This window comes from Mustela putorius, unplaced genomic scaffold (assembly GCF_011764305.1).
Source record: "Mustela putorius furo isolate JIRA1106 unplaced genomic scaffold, ASM1176430v1.1 tig00000095_pilon_pilon_pilon, whole genome shotgun sequence".
Lineage (NCBI taxonomy): Eukaryota > Metazoa > Chordata > Mammalia > Carnivora > Mustelidae > Mustela > Mustela putorius.
In genome coordinates, this window is record NW_025421280.1 from 38,922,633 (window position 1) to 38,944,246 (window position 21,614).

Below are 21,614 nucleotides of genomic sequence, written 5' to 3' on the forward strand. Positions count from 1 at the left end.
AGCCCTAGGGACGGACCCCCGAGCCCACGACGCGCAGGGAGGGAACCAGACACAGGAGGCCACACAGGGTGTGAGTCCATTTATGTGACACGCCCAGACCAGGCCCCTCCATGGACGGGGTCTTGCGGGGGGCCGAGGGCTGGGAGGGTGAGCGGGGAGTGACGGCGGACGGGGTTGCTTTTGGGGTCAGGGAACGTTCACAGACGGTGGCAGCACAACCTCACGAACGTACTAAAAATCACTGAGTTGCACGTGTTAAGATGGTCAACTGTGTTCCGCGTACGTCATCGCAGTAACGGGAACAAGATCGCCCAGACCTGCCCACCCCTCGCTCGCACCTGCTCCTGGTGGCCTGGGCCTCGTCTCCTCCAGGCCCTGTGCTTCCTTCCCTCAGCCACGCATACCCAGGGCCCGCCGCCTCGGGGGTGGAAGCCTGAGTCACCCCCGCAGCCCCCAGCCGGCAGCCCCTGCCCGTGCCTCCCCCACGCCGCTCCGGAGCCTCTGCCACCAGCGCCCCCCGCACCAGGAGCTCCCTGCTCTCCAGGCCCGTCTGGGGCTCTGGGTTCCGGGGTGCCCTTCCCGCCACCTGTCCCCCGTCCCAGCCACACGTGCTCCTTGCTGCCCGCCGCAACCAGCTGTGCCGCAGTCCGGGCTCTGGTCCCCGCTGCCCCGGACAGGGCTCCTCATCTGCAGGGAGGGACCTCGGGCCTGGCGAGCTGCTCACTGTAGGGGGCTCGCCCAGCTTCTCAGGAGCCCCTGACCTGCCACGTCCGGCTGGAGTCCCCACTCCTCTGGCCTGGCTTTCCCTCCAGCCCCGACTGTCTGCTCCCCTCAACCGCCTCAAGGCCCTCTCTTCTACAGCCGTTACGGCGGCGTCGGCCCCGTGCCTGCTGCCCCCCCGTGCCTGGGCCTCACCCCCCACCACCACTCATCCCCTTCCCCTTCCCTTACGAAAGCTACATTCAAGGATCCACAGAAACAAATCTTGCCTCCCGTGTGAGATGCTGGACCAGCGAGGGCACCCACCGGCCTGTCTCCCTGGCGGTCAGGGGAGGAGGCAGCAACGCCTACCCCGCCCGAGAGCTGCCGCGGGGCCCCCGAACCCAGCACCCCCTTCCTCCTCTGCTCCCAGGCCAGCCCTGCCCCACCGCAGCCCGCCTCCTGCGCGCACAGACCGCACCCCTGCCCTGTCTCCCCACTCCACAGGGCACCCAGGCAGTTCCTTCCCCACGGCAGGGCCACACCCTCGCTGGGCCACAAGGGCTGGCCATACCCGTCCTCAGCCCCAGGGGACTCTGAATTTGGGGTTACCGGCACCTCCTGCGGACAGCCTGTGAGTCTCCCCATGACCAGCTCCCCCAGGGCGAGCCGCCTGCCCCTTGCGTGCGACATCTGGACACCCCAGCTGGGGACCAGCCGGCCAGTGCAGGAACCCACAACTGGTGTAATGACGATGCTGTCACAAGAAACAGGGCTCGCCCTGCACTAGGCGCCCCTCTGTCCCCTGCCCTGCCGTCAGCCCCATGCAGACCCGCACCCTGCCATCCCAAATCCCTGGTGCGGGTCCGAGCGGGGGGGCGGCCCCGCGGGCACCGCAGCTCCCGGGCTCCTGCAACTGCCCAAGGTGAGTGCGTGGCTGAGTCAGGCCTGGTTTCTTAAACACTCCCACAAAAATAAGAACTCGACCCATCAAAATACACACATCTATGTACACGGTCCCTCGTCTGCCCCGCGGCAGGCAGATGTGGCCCAGGGCCCGGGAGGCGGGCGCCCACCACTCCCCACCGGTTCAGGCGGGCTCCGCTGATCGGGAGCGGTGAGCGCCGCCCCCCACGGTGGGTAGTGGGTGAGCCACTGCTGCCCCCTCCAGCCTTAAACTTTCCTGGGACCAAGCTACAAAGACACAGAAGCAAATCTGAAGAGCCACAAGTACGTATATACACGTGCACACACACAACCAACGGAGCGGGGGCACGAGGCCATGAGGACCTGGAGGGGCTCTGCCCCACCCCATCCACTCTGCAGCGCCCGGGGGAGCCGAGGGGGCGGGGGGGGGCCGCTGCTGACGCCCTGACCACACGCAGGCCGTCCTCCCTCCTCCCCCGGCTCCTGGTCTGGAGATGAGGCAGGAGGGGACGGGCCCACGTGCAGCTGGGCACAGACCCGAGAACCATAGGGTGGGCTGGGGGAGGCTCAGGAAGTTTCTGGAAGGACCTATGGGTACATCCTCCCTGGCTGCCCCACAGCCAATGGCACAGACGGACAGGACTCGATGGGGTGGCCTGGGGGAAGGGGAACAGACTGCGGAGCAGGAGCCAGATGCCCAGAGGACACAGCCTCTGGGGTCGAGTCTGCCCTTGGGTCACCCTGACCGGCCGCCCAGCAGGCCACAAGCGCCCGAGTCCGGCTTGGGGATGAAACAGGCCGTGACCCCGTCAGCAACAACGACAGCGCGGGATCCGGGTACGCACAAGGTACGCAGCAAGCGGACCCGACTCGTTCTCCTCAGACAACAAGTCCGGCTCCTGATGACCACCTTCGGCCCGGACACTGCCCGGGGCCCGCTCCAGATGTGGCGCCATGTCCCCGAGAGAAGTCAGCGGCACGGACGCCGGGGCAAGGGCAGCCGTGCTGGCCGCAGAGAAACCCGTCAGATGTCTGTGCCTCTGCTCCGTGGGCCGACCCCGCCGTCCGCCCGGCCCCAGCTGACCGGCCTGGCGTCCCGCCGTCTGTCCTGCAGGCGTGAGTGGCGATGGCGGCAGTGAGCACGTACTTCTCGGAGGAGCACGAGCCCCGGAGATGCCGCGGCGGACGGAGACGGAAGCAGGCTGGGTCCCAGGAGGCGTCCGTCGTGCTCCCAGCAGATGGGTCCCCGCCGGGGCCCCCTCTCCTGCTGGGGCCCGGCCACGTCCCCGCCCCAAACACCGGCTGCCAGGGTTCGCAATCAGGCTTTAATGAGAATCTTCGGGGTCCTCCAGGCCCGACTCCCCGCCCGCCCCGGCTGCGTCCTCTGGGGACTGTGTGCTGGGGAGGGGAGGGTCCATGCACGCTGACGAGAGGTGGGACTCTGCCGACACGGACGGTGAGGCCCGAGACTTTACCGGATCCTGGTGAAGAGGTTGAGGACTGACACAGACTCCTGCGGGGCACACAGGAGAGAGCACTAAGCCGCAGCCCCTGGGGCGGCCTCCCCGGTGATCGGGGTCCGCTGGGCCAGACCACTGGGGCCGGGCCCCCCGCAGCACCAGCACGATAAGGGACTTCTGCCTGGAGGGCATGCGAGGCTTCGGGCCAGGGGAGCCTGTGGGCACCGTGCCCAGCACCCTGAGGCGTGTAGGGGAGCGAGACTCTGAGCACCGTCGGCCATGTGGCCTGGGCTGTGTGGCAATACGGGAGCAGAAAGGGGACATGGGGGGTCCCAGAGGAGACCAGAGCTGACGGGGTAAACGGCGCTGGCCGGGTGACTCGTGGGGGCCCGGGACAGGCTGAGGGACGCGCGTGGGGGAACATCTGGCACTGATACCGACCCACTTTACCTTTGTCGAACGGGTTTTGCTAAAGACGTTCCAGAACCGCAGGGTTTCGTCCCCAGCACCAGTGACTATGGCCTCTCCGTCAGGGGACATGGCCTGTGGAAGCAGACAGACCCCCCCCTTGGCCTTATGCCCCGTAGGCTTGGATGCGGCCAGGGGCCGGGGGGCCGGGGGGCAGGCCCCATGGAGGCCACCGGCCCGTATGGGGAAGACCTGAGGTGGGCTGGCAGAGCCTCGGTTAGAGCGTCCTGGTGAGGACACACGGCCGCCCCCCACCTGCCTCAAGGACAGACACACTGCTCCGGACAATCAGATAAATGATGTGTGGGTTTAAGCACAAAACGTTTTCTTCCACCAAGAAAAAAAACCGAGCACATCTGGAAAGAGGGATCCTTTCTCCGAGCCAGCACGCATGGCAGTCCGGTGAAACGTTCAGGGACCAGTGAGCACCGGGACCCAGTTACCGGCGGAGGCCCTCTGTGCGCGCGCGGACACACGGCTGAGCGGAGGAAGGCCAGGGCTGCAGGAAGGCGGGTGCCGGGTGGTGGGACCACCTGACTGTGCAGGCAGGAGGCCGCCCAGGCAGGGGGACACGGAGGCACGGGCTGCACACCGCCTCTCGGGGGCACGGGGCAGTGGCGTTCTTCCAGACCCCGGGCGGGGCACACTCACCAGGTACAGGACCCTGTAGGAGTGCCCGGTCAGCTTCGCCACCTGCGTCAGGGACGGGTACTTCCAGACCAGGATCTGGTTCTGTGAGTAGCCGTGCGTGCTCACCTGGGGGCAGAGAGGGTGTTGCCGGGACTCAGAGCCCCCCTTCTGCAAGCCGGGGGCTCAGACGCGAGCGGTGCAGCGCACCCACCCCAGGAGGCATCTCGGGCTTGCCAGGCAAGGCACAGAGGCCTCCGCGACTGAGCTCCCGGAGCCCTGGGCTCTGAAGGCCTTCCGGCGCCGAGGCAGGAGGCGTGCGCGTGGCCCCGTACTCACCAGCTCGTTGGCGTGCTTGGACCAGGCCAGGTTGCACACCTGCGAGCCCGTGTCGATGCACTGCAGCGGCTGCCCGGTGAGCGTGTTCCAGAAGCGGATGCAGCGGTCGGCCGTGCCGCCGCCGGACGCCAGAAGCCCGTGCTGGTGCGGGGACCAGGCGATGGCCTTCACGGCCGCCAGGTGCTCCGTGTACTGCTGCACGGGGCTCAGGCTCGAGTGGTTCCAGACCAGCAGCTGTGGGGGCAGCGGCTGTGAGGCCCCCGAGCTCCTCAGCACCCCCGCCCCGCCGGGGCAGCACCCGCATCACCGTGCCCTGCGGTGGAAGGCACAGCCTGAGCCGTGAGGGCAGGGCCCAGGGCACCTACCTTGTTGTCGTTGCCTCCTGAGGCGAGGAGCTGGTGGTCCGTGGACCACTTAAGTCCACACACCTCCTGCCGGTGGCCCTGTAGCCGCCGCTCGGCCTGCAGGGGCGGCGTCCGGATGTCCCTCTGCAGGATCATGCGGTCGCGGCTCCCGGATGACAGCTGGTCGGCGTTCCAGGCCAGCGCCCCTGTGGGCCGGGCAGAGGGCAAGGGAGGCTGAGGCCTGTCCCCCCAGGAATCACACTTGTCCCCCAGGGACTGGGTGGCTCCTCACCGACGCGGGCCGTGTGGCCCTCCAGCATGGACAGCTTCTTTCCCGCAGCCGCGTCCCAGATCTGCACGAAGCCCTTGTGCGTGCCGACGGCCACCAGGTTCCCCTAGGACCGATCACACAGGGAAGGAAGCGGGCGTCAGGCCCTCTCCCTGACGAGCGGCCCTGACTCTCCTCTCCCTCCGGGGGAGGTGCCACTTCTCTGCGAGTCCCTCTGGGCCAGGAGGACGGCCATCCTCAGAGCCCGCTGGGAAAAAGGCCACACAAGCACTCTAGCCGACGCACTAAGCATCCGTGTGCTTCCGCGCCAGCTGCGGCAGTGAGGAGGGCAGTCCGCAGGGAACCATGTCTGGCCTCGAATCTCTGGGGAGGAGTAACCATCTCGACCAGGCTGGGGACAGGCAGGAGTGCCGAGGCCGTTCCCCGAGCTTAGACAAGTGACCGCCAAGCTGGGGCCCGGTCCTTGTGGGTCTCTGAAGCCCCCGCAGCACTGTGTAGGGCCCCCACCCGCGAAACCGGGTCACATCTCCCCCGTGCCAGCCCTGCCTAGCTGGGGTCCGAGATCATGTACTGACCCGTTCAGACCAGCCCACAGATGTCACCGAGTCCCCTTCCACGGAGAGGTCGCAGAGCCGGGTCACCTGGGGGAGAGGGGAAGCGGCCGGTGTGAGCGGACGCGCTGCCCGCCTGGCCTCCGAGGCCTGCCCCATCCGTTCATCCCTGTCTGTCCCCGTTCATTCGCTCCGGGACACCTCACGTCCGTGCCCTTGGGTGTGGGGGCTGAGAGCCGGGGCTCAGGAGGCTGCACGCTGGGAGGGGGGACACACACCAGCATGGGGACGACAGTGTGCACAGAGCCTGGACCAGGGAGTGGGGCTGGGGGTGCTCGGGTGACCAGGGCGCCGTGCGGCAGGCACAGGCCACAGGCTGCCAGGAGCACAGGGGCAGCCCTTTCTGAGGCGGCTTCACGTGCCTCGTTTGGAACCTGTCTGTTTTATTCCCGAAGACGGCCCGCCCCAAGTTCACCAGCGTCCTGCCCAGCAGGCCCTGAACCCCAGCACGCCTCGGGCGGCCCCCTCAGCAGGGCCGGGCCAGCTCGGTCCCACCCACCCCCACGCCCGCCCCCACGCGTGCAGCCGGGCCACCTGGCTGGTGCAGGCGCTCCACAGGTACACGCAGGTGCCCAGCCCCACGCTGAGCACGTTGAGGGACGACCAGTCCACCAGGTTCAGGTAGAAGTCGTCCTGCAGCTCCGGGGCGTCCAGGACCTTGAAGGGGATCTTGGAGATCTTGCGGGTGGGTTTCCGTGGTGACCGCAGCAGCTTCTGACTGCAGGAGGGAGAGCCCGTCCCCGGCCCTAAAGCAGCCGCAGTCTCCTCTCCCCTGCAGCCCTACACGCCCCCTCCCGGCCCGACAGGGTCGTCTGCTCATCTGGCCCTGCCTTCTGCCGCCCAGGTGATCCCAAGGCTACGGGCAGCCCAGCGGCCACCCGTCTCCCTGGGCTCTGACAGCCACGCCAGGCCCTCTGCCCAGCACCTCCTCAGGCGCCTGCCCTGACTCCCCTGCTGGGCCTAAAGCCGCTGAGCCTGCAGAGTGTCCCCAGCGCGGGAGGCCCCCTGAGCCTCTCCTGCACCCCGAGCACAGGTCTTGGACCAACCCTGCCTCCCAGGCGGCACGTGGTTGCCAGCCCGGCCCCGTCCCAGCCCCCTCCCTGCGCACAGGCCCGGACTCACCTCTTGTTGCTGACCGGGGACAAGGAGTAGGGAGACACGTCATTGCCATCGTCAGGGCTGGCGCGCTTGGTGCTGAGGGAATACTGGAGGCGGGGTTGGGGGGGACCGGGTGAGCACAGCCTCCGCCCGAGCTCAGGGAGCTCCCGCCTGAAGCCCCGGTGCCCCCCGCGCTGCTGGAGGCCGGGCAGGCGTGCAGGGTGTGCACAGAACCCGGAGGAGCTCTGGGGAGAGGGATTCCGAAAAGTAAGCCAGGTCTCAGGCCTGAGGCATTGTCTGGACAGCGACTTGCCTGTGTTAGCCTCCCCACTGTCCCCACGGCCACCAGCCCCCTGGCCATCTCTCGGGAGACCCAAGCCAGGCTCCTTCTAGTTCTTGCCGGGGCCACCCTGAGGTTCGGGACCGTGCACTTGGCCCCTGCCCCAGCTCTGCCTTCACAGCAGCAAGAGAGCAAAGCCTCGGCTCGTGGCGTGGGGCCACGTGTCTGCCCGGCTGGGTGCAGGAGGGCCGAGCGGGGGCCGAGCGGGGACCGAGCCAGGTGGCCCGGCGCGGGCCGCGGGTGGGGAGGGGCCGCAGGCTCACCGTGAACAGGCCCTTCTTCTCAGGCGTGGAAGGCTGCAGCCTGCGGTCCTCCGTCTGTGGGTCCTGGACCTTCTCGATGCCGGCTCCCAGCAGCTCGTTCTTCAGCAAGGCAGAGTAGGCCAGGCCGTCTGCGGACAGCGGGCTCCATGAGCCACGGAGGGGCAGGGCGGTGGGGGGCATGGACGTGGGGGCAGGGGCGCGGGCGGCCGGACTCCTGACCTTTGCCGTTGTCGGAGGTGGCATCCTTGGCTTTCCGGTTTTGGCTGGGGGACTTCTCGTTCTCCTGCGGGACAGGGAAGGGGAGGAGGCAGGGCCAGCTGGAGCGAGCCTCCGGGGCCCCTGCTCCCCCCCGGCCCCAGCCCCGACCGCCGCCCTCTGGGCAGCCCCTCACATTGATCCTGTGGAAATTCACGCTCCAGTTGGCACCGGCCCTGGAGGGGATGAAGCGGTCCCCGTGTTTGCTGGGAGAGGACACAGGCGAGTTGGCCGGCGTCAGGGTTCGCCGCATCTCCGCGACCTGCAAAGATGGTAGGCGGCGCGGGTGCCTCAGAGCCCGCCGTGGTGCCGGTGCCTCAGAGCCCGTCAGAGCCCGTCAGAGCCCGCCGCGGCGCGGGTGCCTCAGAGCCCGTCAGAGCCCGCCGCGGCGCGGGTGCCTCAGAGCCCGCCGCGCAGGGCCGAGGCCAGCCTCCCTGCACTTGGCCTCTGGTCACGGAGCCAGGGCATCGGTTCCAGAAATCCGGGCGGCAGCAGTGAGCCGGTGAGCGAGCCGCGGGCTTGGGCTGGCCTCCCTGTTCCTGTCCCCCAAAAAGACACGCTGAAGCTCTAACCCGGCACCGGGATGTGACCTTACTCAGACGCAGCGTCTTCGCAGGTGTAAGCCGGTTAAGACGGCCACGCTGGAGTGGGACAGGCCCCAAATCCATGCCCTGTGTCCTCCTAAGAGCCAGAGATGCTGACACACAGCGAAGGGGACACGAAGACAAGGCAGAGACGGGGGGGGCTGTCCCTGAAACCAGGGACTGCTGGCCACACCAGAAGTCCTAGGAAGGACTCCCCCACAGGGCCCCCAGAAGGAGGTGGCCCCGAGACACCAGGGGCTGAGGCCTCGACAGCCTGTGGAGCTCAGGGAGCGCAGAGACGAGCAGCGAGCACGGCCTGCGACGCGTCAGGAGCCCAGGACACAGGCAGCACGGCGGACCGGGTGGGGTACAGGGAAGAGGCACCCCCAAACGCTGCTGGCTTCCAGCAGATAAGGACCGGGCTCCCTCATGCCACCATCACAGCGCGGTCAGGCCAGCCCACAGGTCTGAGACACTGGGCCCCCTGCCTCCCTCTCTGGAAACGGAGAGCACCTCCCCCGTCCCCCTCCTCAGCCTTGAGTGTGGCCCCACGGGAACAGGGGTCTGGAAGCTTGATGGTCCATGCGGGTTCCAGTAGCAGGAAGCCGGAGGAGTGGGACTCCCTGGTGTGGCTGTGCCCCTCCCCCACCCGACACCCCCACACCCCTACGTCCTCTAGGAGCTGGAGCCAGGGGCTCACCGCAGTCTCCGCCCCAAGCCCGCCCCAAGCCCCGCATGGAGCCAGGCCAGTGCCAAGCCAGGGCCAGGCCAGTGCCGGCTGCGGTGGGGCGCCGGGAACTCACGCCAGGCATGGTGTTCTCATTCTGAACGACGATCTGCCGGAGAAGACGCCGCTCATAGTCCTGGTCCATGGTGACACAGGGCAGGCCCAGCCCGCCGGCCGAGGTCAGCTGGCCGAGGTCAGCCTGGGGCAGGAAGGGCAAGACCAGGATCACACCACCGGCAGCAGCCCCCGCCACTGTCTGGTGGCCGCGGGGAACTGCGCGGTGATGGCCGGGACCCCCACCACATGGAGGGCCTCCCTCCGAGACATTGAGGTGGGGGCCTGGTGCACCCACAGGCTATGGAGGCCACAGGGGGTTGGGACGGGGAGGACCGGGGCTCTCCCCCGGCCTTTGTCCTGGTTAGTGCAAGTCTCTCCTCTGTCTCTGGGTCATGGAGCTCGCCCCAGGGCCACCCCTCCAAGCCATGCAGCCCACCACGTTGCTTCCTGCTTCAGACCCTCTGAGGTCACAAGCTGCCCCCCGACCATACCCAGCCCTGAGATGGGGGGCTGGACAAGGGCTCAAGTGGTCCCAGCACGGGTTCCTCCCTGAACGGGGAAGGTTCTGTGTCCTAGAGCAAGACTGGGGGGGGGGGCACAGTCCTCACCCTGCTGGCCTGTGTGCACAGCGGGCGGGGCTCAACAGCACCACGTGGCAGAGCTCACACCCACTTCCCACTGTGCTCAACTCCGCAGAAGACTTCTCGGTAGACGAGTGAGAAGAGAGGAGGCAGCCGGAGAATGTTCTAGAAGGAGGAGCACATGGAGGGAAGAAAGGGCTGAGCGCTATCCAGCAGAAGGGGGAGCCGGCGGCCACCTCTGGGAGGAGGGTGCTCCTCACCACCGGGCACGCCAGGCCCCCTGCAGGGGCTGCTTCCAGAAACCAATGCGGAACGTTTGCCAGCCGCCAGCCGTGCCTCCCCTGGGGGCTGTGCAGAGCCTCGAGGCCAGGCCGGAGCAAGGATGTGGGGGACAGAGCCCAGCACAGGGGCTGCTCAGAGGACCGGAGCTTCCTGCGGCGCGCTCACTTTCCACCCCAGACTCCCTAAGTCACCGTCCCCACTACTCCGGCTGGAGCCCTGCGGCCATGACAGGGAAGGACCAACTGAAAAGCAGAAGCCGGCCCAAAGCTCTAAGTTTATAAGTTCTGAAGTGTAGCGCCCTGCGGAGGTCAACAGCTGCGTTTAAGGAAAAAGACCACAATAAGAGACACGCAACATAAGACGGAGCGTCGGGGGCACCTGGGGAGGGGGCTCAGTGGGCTGAGCCTCTGCCTTCGGCTCAAGTCATGGTCTCAGGGTCCAGGGATCGAGCCCTGCATCGGGCTCTCTGCTCAGCGGGAAGTCGGCTTCCCCCTCTCTCTACCTGTCTCTCTGCCTGTGATCTCTGTTTGTCAAATTAAATAAATAAAATCTTAAAAACAAAACAAAAAACCATGTAGCGTTAGCACGGCTTTAAGCACACAGCTCTGCGGAGTCGAGCACTCACGCTGTGCCGCGAACACCCTGAGCTCCGGAGCGAGCTCCAGAACCTTCTCACCCTCCCAAACTGAGACTCTGTCCCCACGAAGCACAGGCCCCACCCCGAGCCCACGAGCTTCTGTGTGTGTGTGCGTGTGTCTCTCTCTCTCTCTCTCTCTCACACACACACACGCACACAGCCCGGGGACCCAGGAATTCCACTTCTAGGTACGTGTCCAGGAGGAAAGGCGGACCCACACCCAGCCAAGCCCTCCCGCGTCCGCACTGGCATGACTCCGGACAGCCGAGGAGACAGGCTCCCCAGTGTCCGCCCCCAGAGAAGGACAAACCCAGCGCAGTCCTCCCACACGCTGAAACGTCTCTCGGCGTTGAAAAGAAAGGGCAGTCTGAGCCCTGCGACACCACGAGCACACCTGGAAGACCCCCCGCTCAGGGAGAGAAGCCAACCCGGGACTCATCCTGCGGGATCCCACTCACGGGGGCTCCCCAGACAGTCCTGTCCACAGAGACAGAGGGCAGACCAGAGAGAACACCTGCCCTTGCAAAGACACCTGAGGGCGGCCGGATGGCTCAGTTAAGCGTCTGCCTTCGGCTCAGGTCATGATCCCGGGGTCCGGGGATCGAGTCCTGGATCGGGCGCCCTGCTCAGCGTGGAGCCTGCTTCCCCCTCTTCTTCTGCCCCCTCCGTCTGCTTATTCTCTCCCTCGCTCTCAAATAAATAAAGAAAATCTTCAAAGACAGACACCTGAGGAGAGTACTAGCTTCGTGTCACCTGGGAAGGGACAGACCTGGGGGTCCACCACTCAGCACTCACTCCAGCTGGGGCCACACAAGATACCCAGGCCAACCTGCCTGAGCCCCACCTTCGACATCCCCAAATGGCCTCTCTGTGGGTTCCCGGGCCTGTGGTGGAGAGACCGGGTACAGCGCGTGGCTGAAGGACCAGCAAGACCCCAGAGTCCTGGACCCTCACCTGCCACGAGGGGACACAGAGCGCTGGTCTGGTGCAGTCCAGGCCCAAAGCCGGACACTCAGCCAAAAACAAAGCAGCTGGATTAGACCTGGAGGAACAGGCGTGCAGCCACTAGTCGCCACCGTGCGCTCCACAGCGTGCACCACGCTCACACACACGTGAACCCACGACGGCGGAGTCGGGGCAGCAAGGCCCTGGGTCATGTAGGGGTACGGACAGGGGCTCCTGCCCAGAGGCCTGACGTGGGTGCCCACCAGCCCCCGGGGCGCCTGGGATTCCCGAGCTCCCCCAGCCCCATCATCCCCACAGGGCCTCCTGCTTTGAGTGAAGCAGGGTTGAGGCCCTCCCTCTGGGGTTTACCTAGGGGAGCAGCCACCCCCTTCTTGGCAATCGCCCCCCACCCTGCATGGACACTGTATGCCCCGGCAAGAGGTACCCGGACTGGTTCAGCCCATTTGTCACAGAGTCCGGAAGTGGGCTCTGCCCCTCTAGCCTCCCCCACCCCTCTGGGGGCGAGGCCCCTTCCCATCCAGCTCCCAGTCCACCTACTGGCCCGCCCCAGGATGAACCCTGTGTGCCGTCACCACAGGGACGACTCCTGGGCCGTGTGGCCACACGAGTTTGTGTCCAGGCTGGAGATGCCCACCCGGAGGCCTGGGGTTCCCCCACGGTGAGCCTGGGCCGCGCAAACCAGGGCTGAGCTGTAGGCGGCCAGCGAGTGCTGGGAGAACGACGTCTGCCCCGGGGGCTTGTGTCCGGGAAGGCAGAGGTCAGGGACACCAAGAGCAGCGCTAATGGCTCCGTTCTGCTAAGTTCTACCCTCCTGGGTACTCTGCCAGAGTCGGGCCAGTCAGCGGTCCTCTCCACCGCACAGATGACACAGGTGGAGGCGGCTGACGTCCCCGGCCCGTGTGCGGAGTCAACCCTGGCCCGCCCTGATGGAAGCCGTTTGCCGCCGCCCAGGCAGTGAGCCCTGGGGGGCCGGGTGAAGGCCATGTTCAGTCCCAATGCTCAAGAGATGTCCCCCCCTGCTCTCCCCACGCAGGGCTGCTCAGGGATGGTGGGGCTCTGGGGGGCACGAGGGCTTTAGCAGCGGTCACCCTGTGGGCTGCGGGCTCTAAACCTCTCAGCCCAGGTGAACGTGGAAACCAGAGCCCCCTATTCACAGAGCAAGGCCACCACGCCTGTGTCCCCAGGTGACTCCCCGGGAAGCTGGCGAGGCTGATGTGCTACATGGACGGCGGGGCCCAAGAGAAACCAAAAGTGTCCGCAAGACGAGACAGACCACAGATGCTTTTATTTAAAAAGACGAGACAACTGGGGGTTGGGGGGCTATGAAACCGGCCAGCCATGGGAGGTGGCGGGCGCGCCCACGGCCACCCCGGCGCGGCTGGAGGGCAGCAAGGCCCCAGCGCTGAGCCCTGCGCTCCCCCGCCGGCTGACGCCCCCGAGAACGGAGCAGCAGGCACACGGGCTCTTGGCAGGAGCTGAAACCTGACTTCCGATGAAGGCAATTTGGCAGTCGCCTTCCAAATTTAAAACACACGTCCTCTCCCGTGCGGCGTCTCTGCTTCTAAGAATCCGCCCGTAACAGCCCCGTGTGAGCAAAGCCACGTGTACAAGGACACTCGTGCAGGCCGCGTGTGCAACAGAAGGCGAGGGCCAACGCAGTGACGTGAGGCTCCGGTCCCCACACACGGAGTGCAGCTCCGAACCAACAAGCCACCTTCGGAGGGAGAAGCCAGCGGCAAGGGGCAGCGTGTGGGGAGGAAAAGGAGCTGCGGGAAGGGAGAGGAAGGCGCCCGCTTCCCGGGGCGAGCCTGCGCTGCTTGGATCCCCGCTGCGGCCCCGGCGGCCCCAGGGCGGGCACCACGTGTTGGCCGCCTTCACTGCACACCTGAGAACTTCCTAAGGAAACCCTGAGAGCATGCGGCGACTTGCGTCCGCGAGCAGTCCGGAGCCCGGACTGTCCACAGGCTGCAGCGGAAAGTGCCCCCCGCGCCCCCAGGCCGAGCCCAAGACAGAGCCGGAAGGCAGCAGCGAGCGCCCCCCTGGCCCAAGCTTGCCCTGCTGACGGGCAGGCTGGCGTCCAGGTCACGTGAGGGGGGCCGGAGTCCTCGGCCACTCGCTGCCACTGTCCCCACCACAGGGTGCCGCACTGGCAGACTTGCCCTCCCAACAAGCCGACCCTTACGAAGGGGGTCACCTCTTCTGCCAACGTGGCCCCCAGGTTGAGGAGCCAGGAGACCCACCCCAGGCCACTGCCTCACACAAGCTTCCAACCCCCGAGCCCCCTCTTCTGGGAGACGGGCAGCACCCCAGTCACCTCAGAGGACCATGATGAGGTCCCCACGCAGTGGAAGCTGGTCTGCACGGGTCAGAGGTCGCCGAACACCCAGGGCTGCCCTCCCGCACACTGGCCGCGTTCCGCTCCTCGCCACCCAGGGCCCCGATTCCCCCCGGCAGTCACGGAGCAAAGCCCAGCTCCTCTGCAGCCCCCCGCTAGCCCCAAGCTCTCCCAGCCCCGCCGTGTGCTGCTCACGCGGCTTCCGCCCGCCGAGCGCTCAGCAAAGATGCTCTCACTGCAGGTACCACCCAGCGGTTCTCTCCGGGGTCATCCTGCCCCTCCGGGGACACTGGGCGGCGTCTGGGGACACATGTGGCTGTCGTGACTGGGGTGCTCCTGGCACTGAGGGGTGGGGTCTGGGGCCGCGGCTCAGCCCCCCACAGTGCTGGGAACATGCCCCCATCGAGAGCAGGTCTGGCCAGAATGTTCCCAGTGCCCTGGGGCAGACCCGCTGGAGGCCAGCAGATGAGGGAGATGACGGAATACAGGCTGCGCCCGGTGCGAGCAAGGACCAGCGACACAGCGCACACCGTCTCCCACACCGTCGCCCAGCCCCCTGGAGTGGGGGTGCGGCTTCGGGGGGCACGGCAAGGGCGGTGGCATGGACACACGATGGTCTCCCCTCCAGGCCCGGGGGCAGCGCAGCACGCGCTGCAGCTCCTCCCAAGTTCGCGCTGGGCCCCGGGCCCCTGGGCCAGAGCACGCCGCTTCCAGGAGCGCTCACCAAATTTCAAGTCCTTCACGGTCCTGCCCATCTCGAAAAACCAGTCCCTCCTGGCTCTGACGTTGTAGGGCTTCCCAGCAAAAGCTGAAGGAAGGAAACAGGCCCACAACAGGGCTCTCGTGACTCGGTGTCTCGAGGGTGACATGTGGCCACCTGGGAAACGGTTCACACCGAGGCCCTCCCTGTTGTGAGGACTGTAGTGGTCCTGGAACCACCCGGCGTCCCCCGGCAGAACCGTGCTGGGTGAGGGTAGGTCCAGCTTCTGCGGGGGAAGCCGCATGTGCCAGCGGGTGGCGGTCGGGGGCACCTGCTACCACACGGTAGAGAGGAGCCCACGGACACCAGCTGCCCCTCCCACGTGCGCCCAGTCCCCCCGGTGACCCTGGCCCCGTGTGACAAGGATGGCAGCAGGCACCGTCGTTCCGGGTCCCGGACTTGCGTCTGCCCCAGGGGCAGTGCCAGCGCGCTCCCGCAGGAGGAAGCTGCGGGGGTCCTCCTGGGAAATCCGGCTCCAGCGCCCACGCTGCCCCTCCTGCCCGTGGCCGCTCAGATCACGACGCTCCCTCAGGGGGGAGGGTCCCCAGCCCCAGCACCCGAGGACCAGCCACCAAAGACCAAAGGCCTGCTCTGGAGTGGAGCGTCAAGTCGCATGGTCAGTTCCGGGGGGACTGCCCGCCCGTGAGAACTAGGCTCCTACGCGGCTGGGGGCTCCCTGGGCACCGTCACCCAGGCACGGGCCTCCGCGGGGCCCCTGAAATCTCCAGCACGCATGCCCATCCAGAGCCCTCAGGCGGGGGCGGCAGGAGACCCGGGAGAGTCTGAGGAAGAGGAGGGCGTCCTGCGGGCCCTGGGCGCGTTCTCCTCAGCCATCCTCCAAGACGCTGGGGAAGTACCACATGAGGAAGACCCAACCAGAAGAGGGGGAGTTGTCCAATTTTCTGCTCCCGTGGGAACCTCTGACTTTGCTGCCTCTGCTTTGGCTCAGGCCCCCAACCCCACCCCACACCGCACAGTCCTGGAAAGATCTACCGGAGAAAGGTGGGGTTCAGAGGAGGACACCCCTGGCCTGGAGCCTCCGCTTCCGCTCCCACTGGCCCGGCAGCCCTGGCCGAGCAGCTGGAGACGCCACCTTCGCAGCGACCAAACTGGGTCTGACCCAGCGGAGAGGCTGAAGTGGCGGCGGGCCCCGTGGGCTCAGGGACAGGTGCACCAGACTCCAGCCGGGCCTGCTCCCTGCCCCTCGCCCCACCCCCCCAGGGCCTGCCCCTGCCCCAGAGGAGGGAAAACTTTGGTCAGTAAAGACAGGGCTCCGGGGCGGAAGGCCTGGCCGTGGTCCCCAGACATGGACTAGATCGCACGCTCCCGGGCTGCCAAGAGCTGGGGCACAGAACGGGGACTTCAGACCATGAACTCCCGCCCCTCAACAGTGGAGGGAGCGCGATGAGCTAGTGGTCCCTCTCCTTGCGCGGCCGCAGAAGGCAGGCCCGGGAGAGCTAGAATCAAAAGGGACCGCGCCTGACACAGGACGGGGAGATGACAGACCTCCCCCGGGGGCCGGTATGAATCAGCACGAGGGTCAAGTTATTTCTGGGGAGGCCCGGGCCAGGGCCCTTGAGGAGCGTGTTCCAGCACGCCTGACCTCCCTCTGTGCAGACAGGCCCCAGGGTTCGTCAGCAGTCCTGTGCCCCAGGCCTGGCAGGCTTTCTGGACCAAAGGCTCCCCTTCCTAGCCTGTGACAATGGCCCCAGGAGACATGGCCAGCTCCCCAGGAGAGCACAGCTGCGCGAAGCCCCAGAAATGTGCCCAAGGTGAGGCCACTCGCGTCCCAGCTACGGAGACAAGTCTCGCTGCTAGGCGCCCATTCTCCAGTAAGATGGGGTGAGACATCCAGCCTCTGAGGGCATTAGGGTCCACACAAGCACAGAGGACGCAACCCGCCCTCCTCCGCAAAGGAAGGATGACTTGGCAACAGCCCCAAGCGATTTATGTTCGGGTATGTGTTTGCAGCTATGGCTTATGTCAGAGCACCTGACCACAGGCTGGACAGGCCTTAAAGGGGTTCAGGGCGAGCCCCCTCACAATAGCATCTGCTCGCACACCTGCAGGGATGGGGAACTCACCCCTCACAGGTAGCCTTGAGCATCACAAAGTGCTTCCTCAATTATGTCTCTCCATGGATTCCCACCTCTGGTTCCCAGGTGGGGCCAGAAGAAAACCCTAAAACCTAGTAAGTTTAGGGCAAGGACCCCCAACCCCACCTGCTGGCACTGGGGCCACATCACTGTCCGTAGGGGGCCATCGTGGGCACGGCCGGGGGCTGAGCAGCATCCCTGGCCCCCACCCCCAACGCCAGAACACGCACCGACAAGCACAAATATCCCCAGACGCGGCCCGCAGCGAACTCCAAGCCCTCGGGACTCCTCAGGGGGAGGAGCGGTTTCCCTCAGGCCCAAGACACCAGTGCTGACCCGTCTCTTACCATTCAGCCTCCCGTAAGTGCAGACAGACAGACAGACAGCTCCCAGCAGCCATCGGCCCCTCCCCTTGCCCCCTCCGCCCCAGCCCGCCTCTGCGTCTTTCCCCTTCTGGTAGGAGCCCGTGCAAATACAGCCGGACCCTTCCCGCACAAACCCAGCGTTATTTCCTCTGGGCAGAGCACGAGCGAAAAGGCACGGGATCTGGTAGGAGCAGCTGCTGTCCCAGAGAACCACCCAGAGGCTCAGGGAGGCCGGGTGTGAGAACGTGCTGGGGGCAGGAAGAGGGACAGGGAAGGCTGACTGTCCTGGGCCGCGTCCTGGGGTGGACGGCAGGACAGGGGGACCGGGAGTGGCAGGAGCTGTGCCTCTAGGCACCGAAGGTGGTGTCCCGCAGAGACTGGGCAGAGCACCGGAGAGCGGGGGGACCAAGGGGACCAGACTGGGCCTGCCCAGGCCAGGGGAGGAAGCGGGCGGTCCTGAGAGCATGGGGGATGGAGACGAGGGCCCACGGGAGGCCAGGGCGGGAAAGGCTCAAGGGAAGAGTGACCTCTCCTGGGCTCACGCAGCCCGACGCCTGCAGGACACCCAGACAACTGGCCACGTGGGCCTGGAGCTCCAGAGCCAGTGCCCGCCAAGAAGGTGTGTGGAGAGCAAAGCCGCACCTGAGTTCAGATCAAACACGAGGGTCACCACGCGAGAACCTGTGCTCAACTGTTCGCAGCGGCTCTGGTCCCCGCGGGAGAAAGGTGGTGACAGCCCAAGCATCTGCCAGCTGGGGAGGAGACACACACGTGTCCCCCACGTGCGGGAGCATCCGGCAGCCGCCAGCAGGAGCAAGGCCCCCACATGCTGCCCTAGGAAGAGACCCCGAGCTCACAGCGCTCAGGGAGGGACCCGGACACAGACGGCCACATGGGATGTGAGTCCACGCACGTGACAGGCCCAGACCAGACTCAGCCTGACAGAAAAAATGGGGCAGTGGTTACTGGGGCTGGGGAGGGTGCAGGACTGATGGGTAAAGGGAAGAAGGTTTGTCTGGAGTGATGAGAATGTTCTGGAATTGAGGTGATAGACGCAAAAGCTGAAAAGCTCTGCACTGTATACTTTAAATCGGTAAATCACATGACATGGCAATTCTATCCAAATCGATCTGTTACCAACAAAGATTCAGCAAATCAGGAAAAGCAGGGCCAGTAAAAAAGGCTGCTCGCTGGCGGGGAGGTGGAGGAAGCCCGGGGAGAGTGGAATCCACAGTCCACTTTTCGGGGGCCGGGGGTCATCCGTTCGGCACGACGGTCGAGGACCAAACCAGTTGCGCCTGCTGGGATACGCCGTGTGCGCCTGTTCCGGTCTCAAGCGAGGAAGCCACGCAGGAGAAAGCAGTGGTGCCAAGGACCCAAGGATGCGCGGCGGCTGGGGGCACAAGTGTCCGGAGCGCTAGTGCCACACAACAAGGAGCTCTGTGTGCGAGTCCCGGTGCTCGACAGAAGGAAGCAGCTGCAGGACGCGCCCAACTCCAAACCGCCCGCCACCTGCGGCCACTTTGCCAGCACTAAAGCTCGGGCAGGCGGAGTGAGGGGTGGCCAGGGCAGTGACCAGTGGCCCTGACAAGGGGGAGGCTACTGGGGCCAGCGATGGATCAGAAACCGGACGGCAGGAAGCTTCGGGGCAGAAGAGGGGCAGCTCAATACTCCTTCCCCAGCTCTGAAAGCCACCTGCTCCCTGTGCCAACTCCCAGGATGGCCCAGGTGGACCCTACCCTCTGGCTGTCCCCACCCGTTAGCTCCCACTCCAGCCAGTGTTCTTGAGCTCCAGCCTTACGGGGCACTGAGCAGGCTCTGGGGACAGAGTCCCTGCCCTCACAGGGCTCTCGGGCTCAACTCCAGTCCCTCTACACCGCCACTACTTGGGGACGTCCTGAGCACGGCAGGGCAGGGCAGCCGCATCCCTGACCCCACCCACTCGATGCCAGGAGGGCCCGCAGTCGTGATCACCACAGATGTGCGCAGACAGCACCCACGTCTCCAGCTGAGAACCTCTAGGAGAGGGTGGCGACGGTAGCGCCATTTCACTGGTTCCTAAAAGACCAAGTCCCTTGGTCCTGACGCCCGACCTGAAGGTCCAGGATCCACCCTTCGAACAGAACCATCTGGGACCCTCTCATCCTGCTCAGTGCCACCAAGCCAAAGGTCCCCACAACCAGCCCCACTCTGGTCCCCAAACCTGCCAGGCCAGAGGCCCCAACAAGCAGTACTGGGAGACTTTGCTGAAGCAGAGCCTCGTGCGAGAGTGGAGGCAGACCGGCTTCGGGAAACTCGTCGCCTCCCCATCTGCTTCCGGGCACGTCCCCCCTAGCCCCAAACAGCCACTGCCACTGGCTGGGCCACGGGGGTCTGAGATTTCCCCCGGAAAACAGTCACGGGGCGTGGGAGGTGCTCCAAAACGGCCAGCATGGCTCGCTCCCTGGACACTGCCCACCACCCAGCAAAGCACCCGTCCTTTGAACCAAGAGCTGTCCAAGGGCCAAAAGCCCAGTTTTCAGAGGGGGTGAGCCCAGAATGCTCAACAAAACCCTCCCGGAACAGTGGAACCTTGTTCCCTCCGCAAGTGCCCCGACAGCCAGCACACCTGCCTGCTCTGGGGCCTGGAAGTCACGGCAGTCCAGTGGTTTCTGCGGGAACAGAAGGGGCGCGTGACCTCCCAGGCTGAGACGGCCCACGAGAAATCCGGCACAAATAACAGCCTAGAACGCGTTCTAGGGGACAATGCACCACTCTGGGGACTGTCCCCAGAAGATCTCATCAGCCTCTAGTGTGCAAACCCCCCCACCGCCATCGTCTGCCAGGAGAGACCACCCAACCTCCTGCGTTTTGAAGACCCCCTCACCTGCCCCCAATCTGGGGTAGGGGGAGCAGCTGGTTTTGGTAAATGCTCCCCATTTCAAGCATAGTAAGAAACTGGGGGGGGGGGTGAGGGCGTGGTGCAGCCTCACCAGCGGGAGGCATGAGGTCATCACGCTGTGGACTGGAGGGGAGGGGGGGCTCGTGCCCAGCATGACAGGCGCCTGAAAAGAGGGGCGGATTTCGCCGGGAAAACAGAGAAGAACAAAACAGGTCTAGGCTCGACAGCTGCAGAGCGGAGGGTCTCCGGCTTTGCGCTGGGGGCGAGTCTAGACAGAGCAGACCCAGCCGGGGAGCACGGCTGAGATGGGGAGAAGCAGCCCACCCCTGGGGGCTCCCGCTGGCCGCGGGGGGCTTCCGGGAAGAGGCGGGATGTTGCGGGGCAGGCGGGTGGCTGCGCAGAGCCCGGCCCTGTCCGAGTTCGGTGGGGTCAGGGCCCACACGGAGAGCGGGACACGGCGGGCCGGCAGCTGCAGAGGGTCAAGCCGGGAGGCCGTGGGGCTGGGAGCGAGGCGGGTCAAGCGCCCCAACGGCAATGCCCAAGTGCTGCTGGGTGCCAGGAACCCCGAGGGGCGCCCACACCCACAGGGTCCCCACACCGGCGTCTACTCGCCGCGGGGGCCCGGTTCGAGCCCCGCCGCGTCGTGACAGCCACGGGGGGCCGGCTCGACCGCGCAGGGCCTGCGCCGGGATGGCCCCAATGGGGAGGGCGGGCTCGAGAGGCCGGAGATGAGGCGCCGAGCTGGGAGGGGGTCGGCTCGGGCCGTGTCGAGCGGACCGCGGATGCGAGCCGCGGCGCAGGTCTCGGGCGGCCGCTGGCTCGGGCTGCGGCGCTCACGCAGGGCCGGGTTTGGGGGTGAAGACGGGAGGGAGGTGCGGAGGTCACCCCGGGCCTAGCTCGGCCGGCGGGCGGGCTCAGGGGGGCTGGCCGGCTCCCGGAGGGGCCCGAGCGTGGGGGCCGCCAGCCCGGGGTCGGGCGGTGGGAAGGCCCGCGCCGCCGTCAGGCCCCGGCCCGGCTCGGGGGGTCGCGGCTCGGGCCCGGGGGGCGGGTCCCCCGACCCCGCCGCCTCACCTGGCTCGCTCCGGTCGCCCGCTGGCTGCGCCGACCCCGCCTCTCCCGGCGCCGCGCCGCACCGCTCTCAGCCGCCCGCAGTTCCACTGGTCCGGCCGCGGCCGCCGCGGACGGGACCCCGGCCTCCGCGATCCTTAATATGGCGGCGGTCGCGGTTCCGCGGCCTCCCGGAGCCCTCCTCCGCCGCGCGCGCTCCCGCGGCCAGCCACGCCCCCGCGCCGGCGCGCTGCGTGCGGCCGCCCCGCCCCGCCCACCCTGCACGACTGCGCCTGCGCGCGTCGGGCATCTCGGGAGGACGTGACGTCGCCCGTGATTCGAATCAATACAGGAAGCGCGGCGCCACGCGTTGCCACGGGCGACCGAGGCCCGCGGGGTCCTCGGGGGCGGGCGGAGCCCGTTGCGTGGGATCTGCGGGAATGGCTCCGCTTCGTTTAGGACGTGGGTCTCCGCAGGGGACGGTGCCAGGCCCGGATCCTCACGGGCGGGCCCGCACCCCAGGAGGGCGGTGACGCTGCGTGGTCAGGCGCGGGTGCGCGCAGCGGCCGGAGCCCG

At 66.8% G+C, this 21,614-nt stretch overlaps 1 protein-coding gene across 2 annotated transcripts; it reads right to left on the reverse strand.

Moving 5' to 3' along the window:
- Positions 1-64: 64 nt before the first annotated feature.
- FZR1 (fizzy and cell division cycle 20 related 1) lies at positions 65-21,267 on the reverse strand. 2 transcript variants are annotated; one of them, XM_045086700.1, is made up of 15 exons: positions 21,063-21,267; positions 9,697-9,834; positions 9,108-9,230; positions 7,857-7,982; positions 7,685-7,748; positions 7,466-7,593; positions 6,887-6,969; positions 6,299-6,482; positions 5,729-5,794; positions 5,157-5,259; positions 4,886-5,070; positions 4,521-4,754; positions 4,206-4,310; positions 3,537-3,629; positions 65-3,139 (listed from the first exon to the last, which is right to left on the reverse strand). In XM_045086700.1, the coding sequence occupies exons 3-15, from the start codon at positions 9,174-9,176 to the stop codon at positions 3,098-3,100; spliced, it is 1,482 nt and encodes a 493-aa protein (XP_044942635.1). In that variant the 5' UTR covers positions 9,177-9,230; positions 9,697-9,834; positions 21,063-21,267; the 3' UTR covers positions 65-3,097. The 2 variants fall into 2 exon arrangements, with proteins under 2 accessions (XP_044942635.1, XP_044942632.1); XM_045086697.1 differs by having other exon boundaries at positions 3,528-3,629.
- Positions 21,268-21,614: the final 347 nt, after the last annotated feature.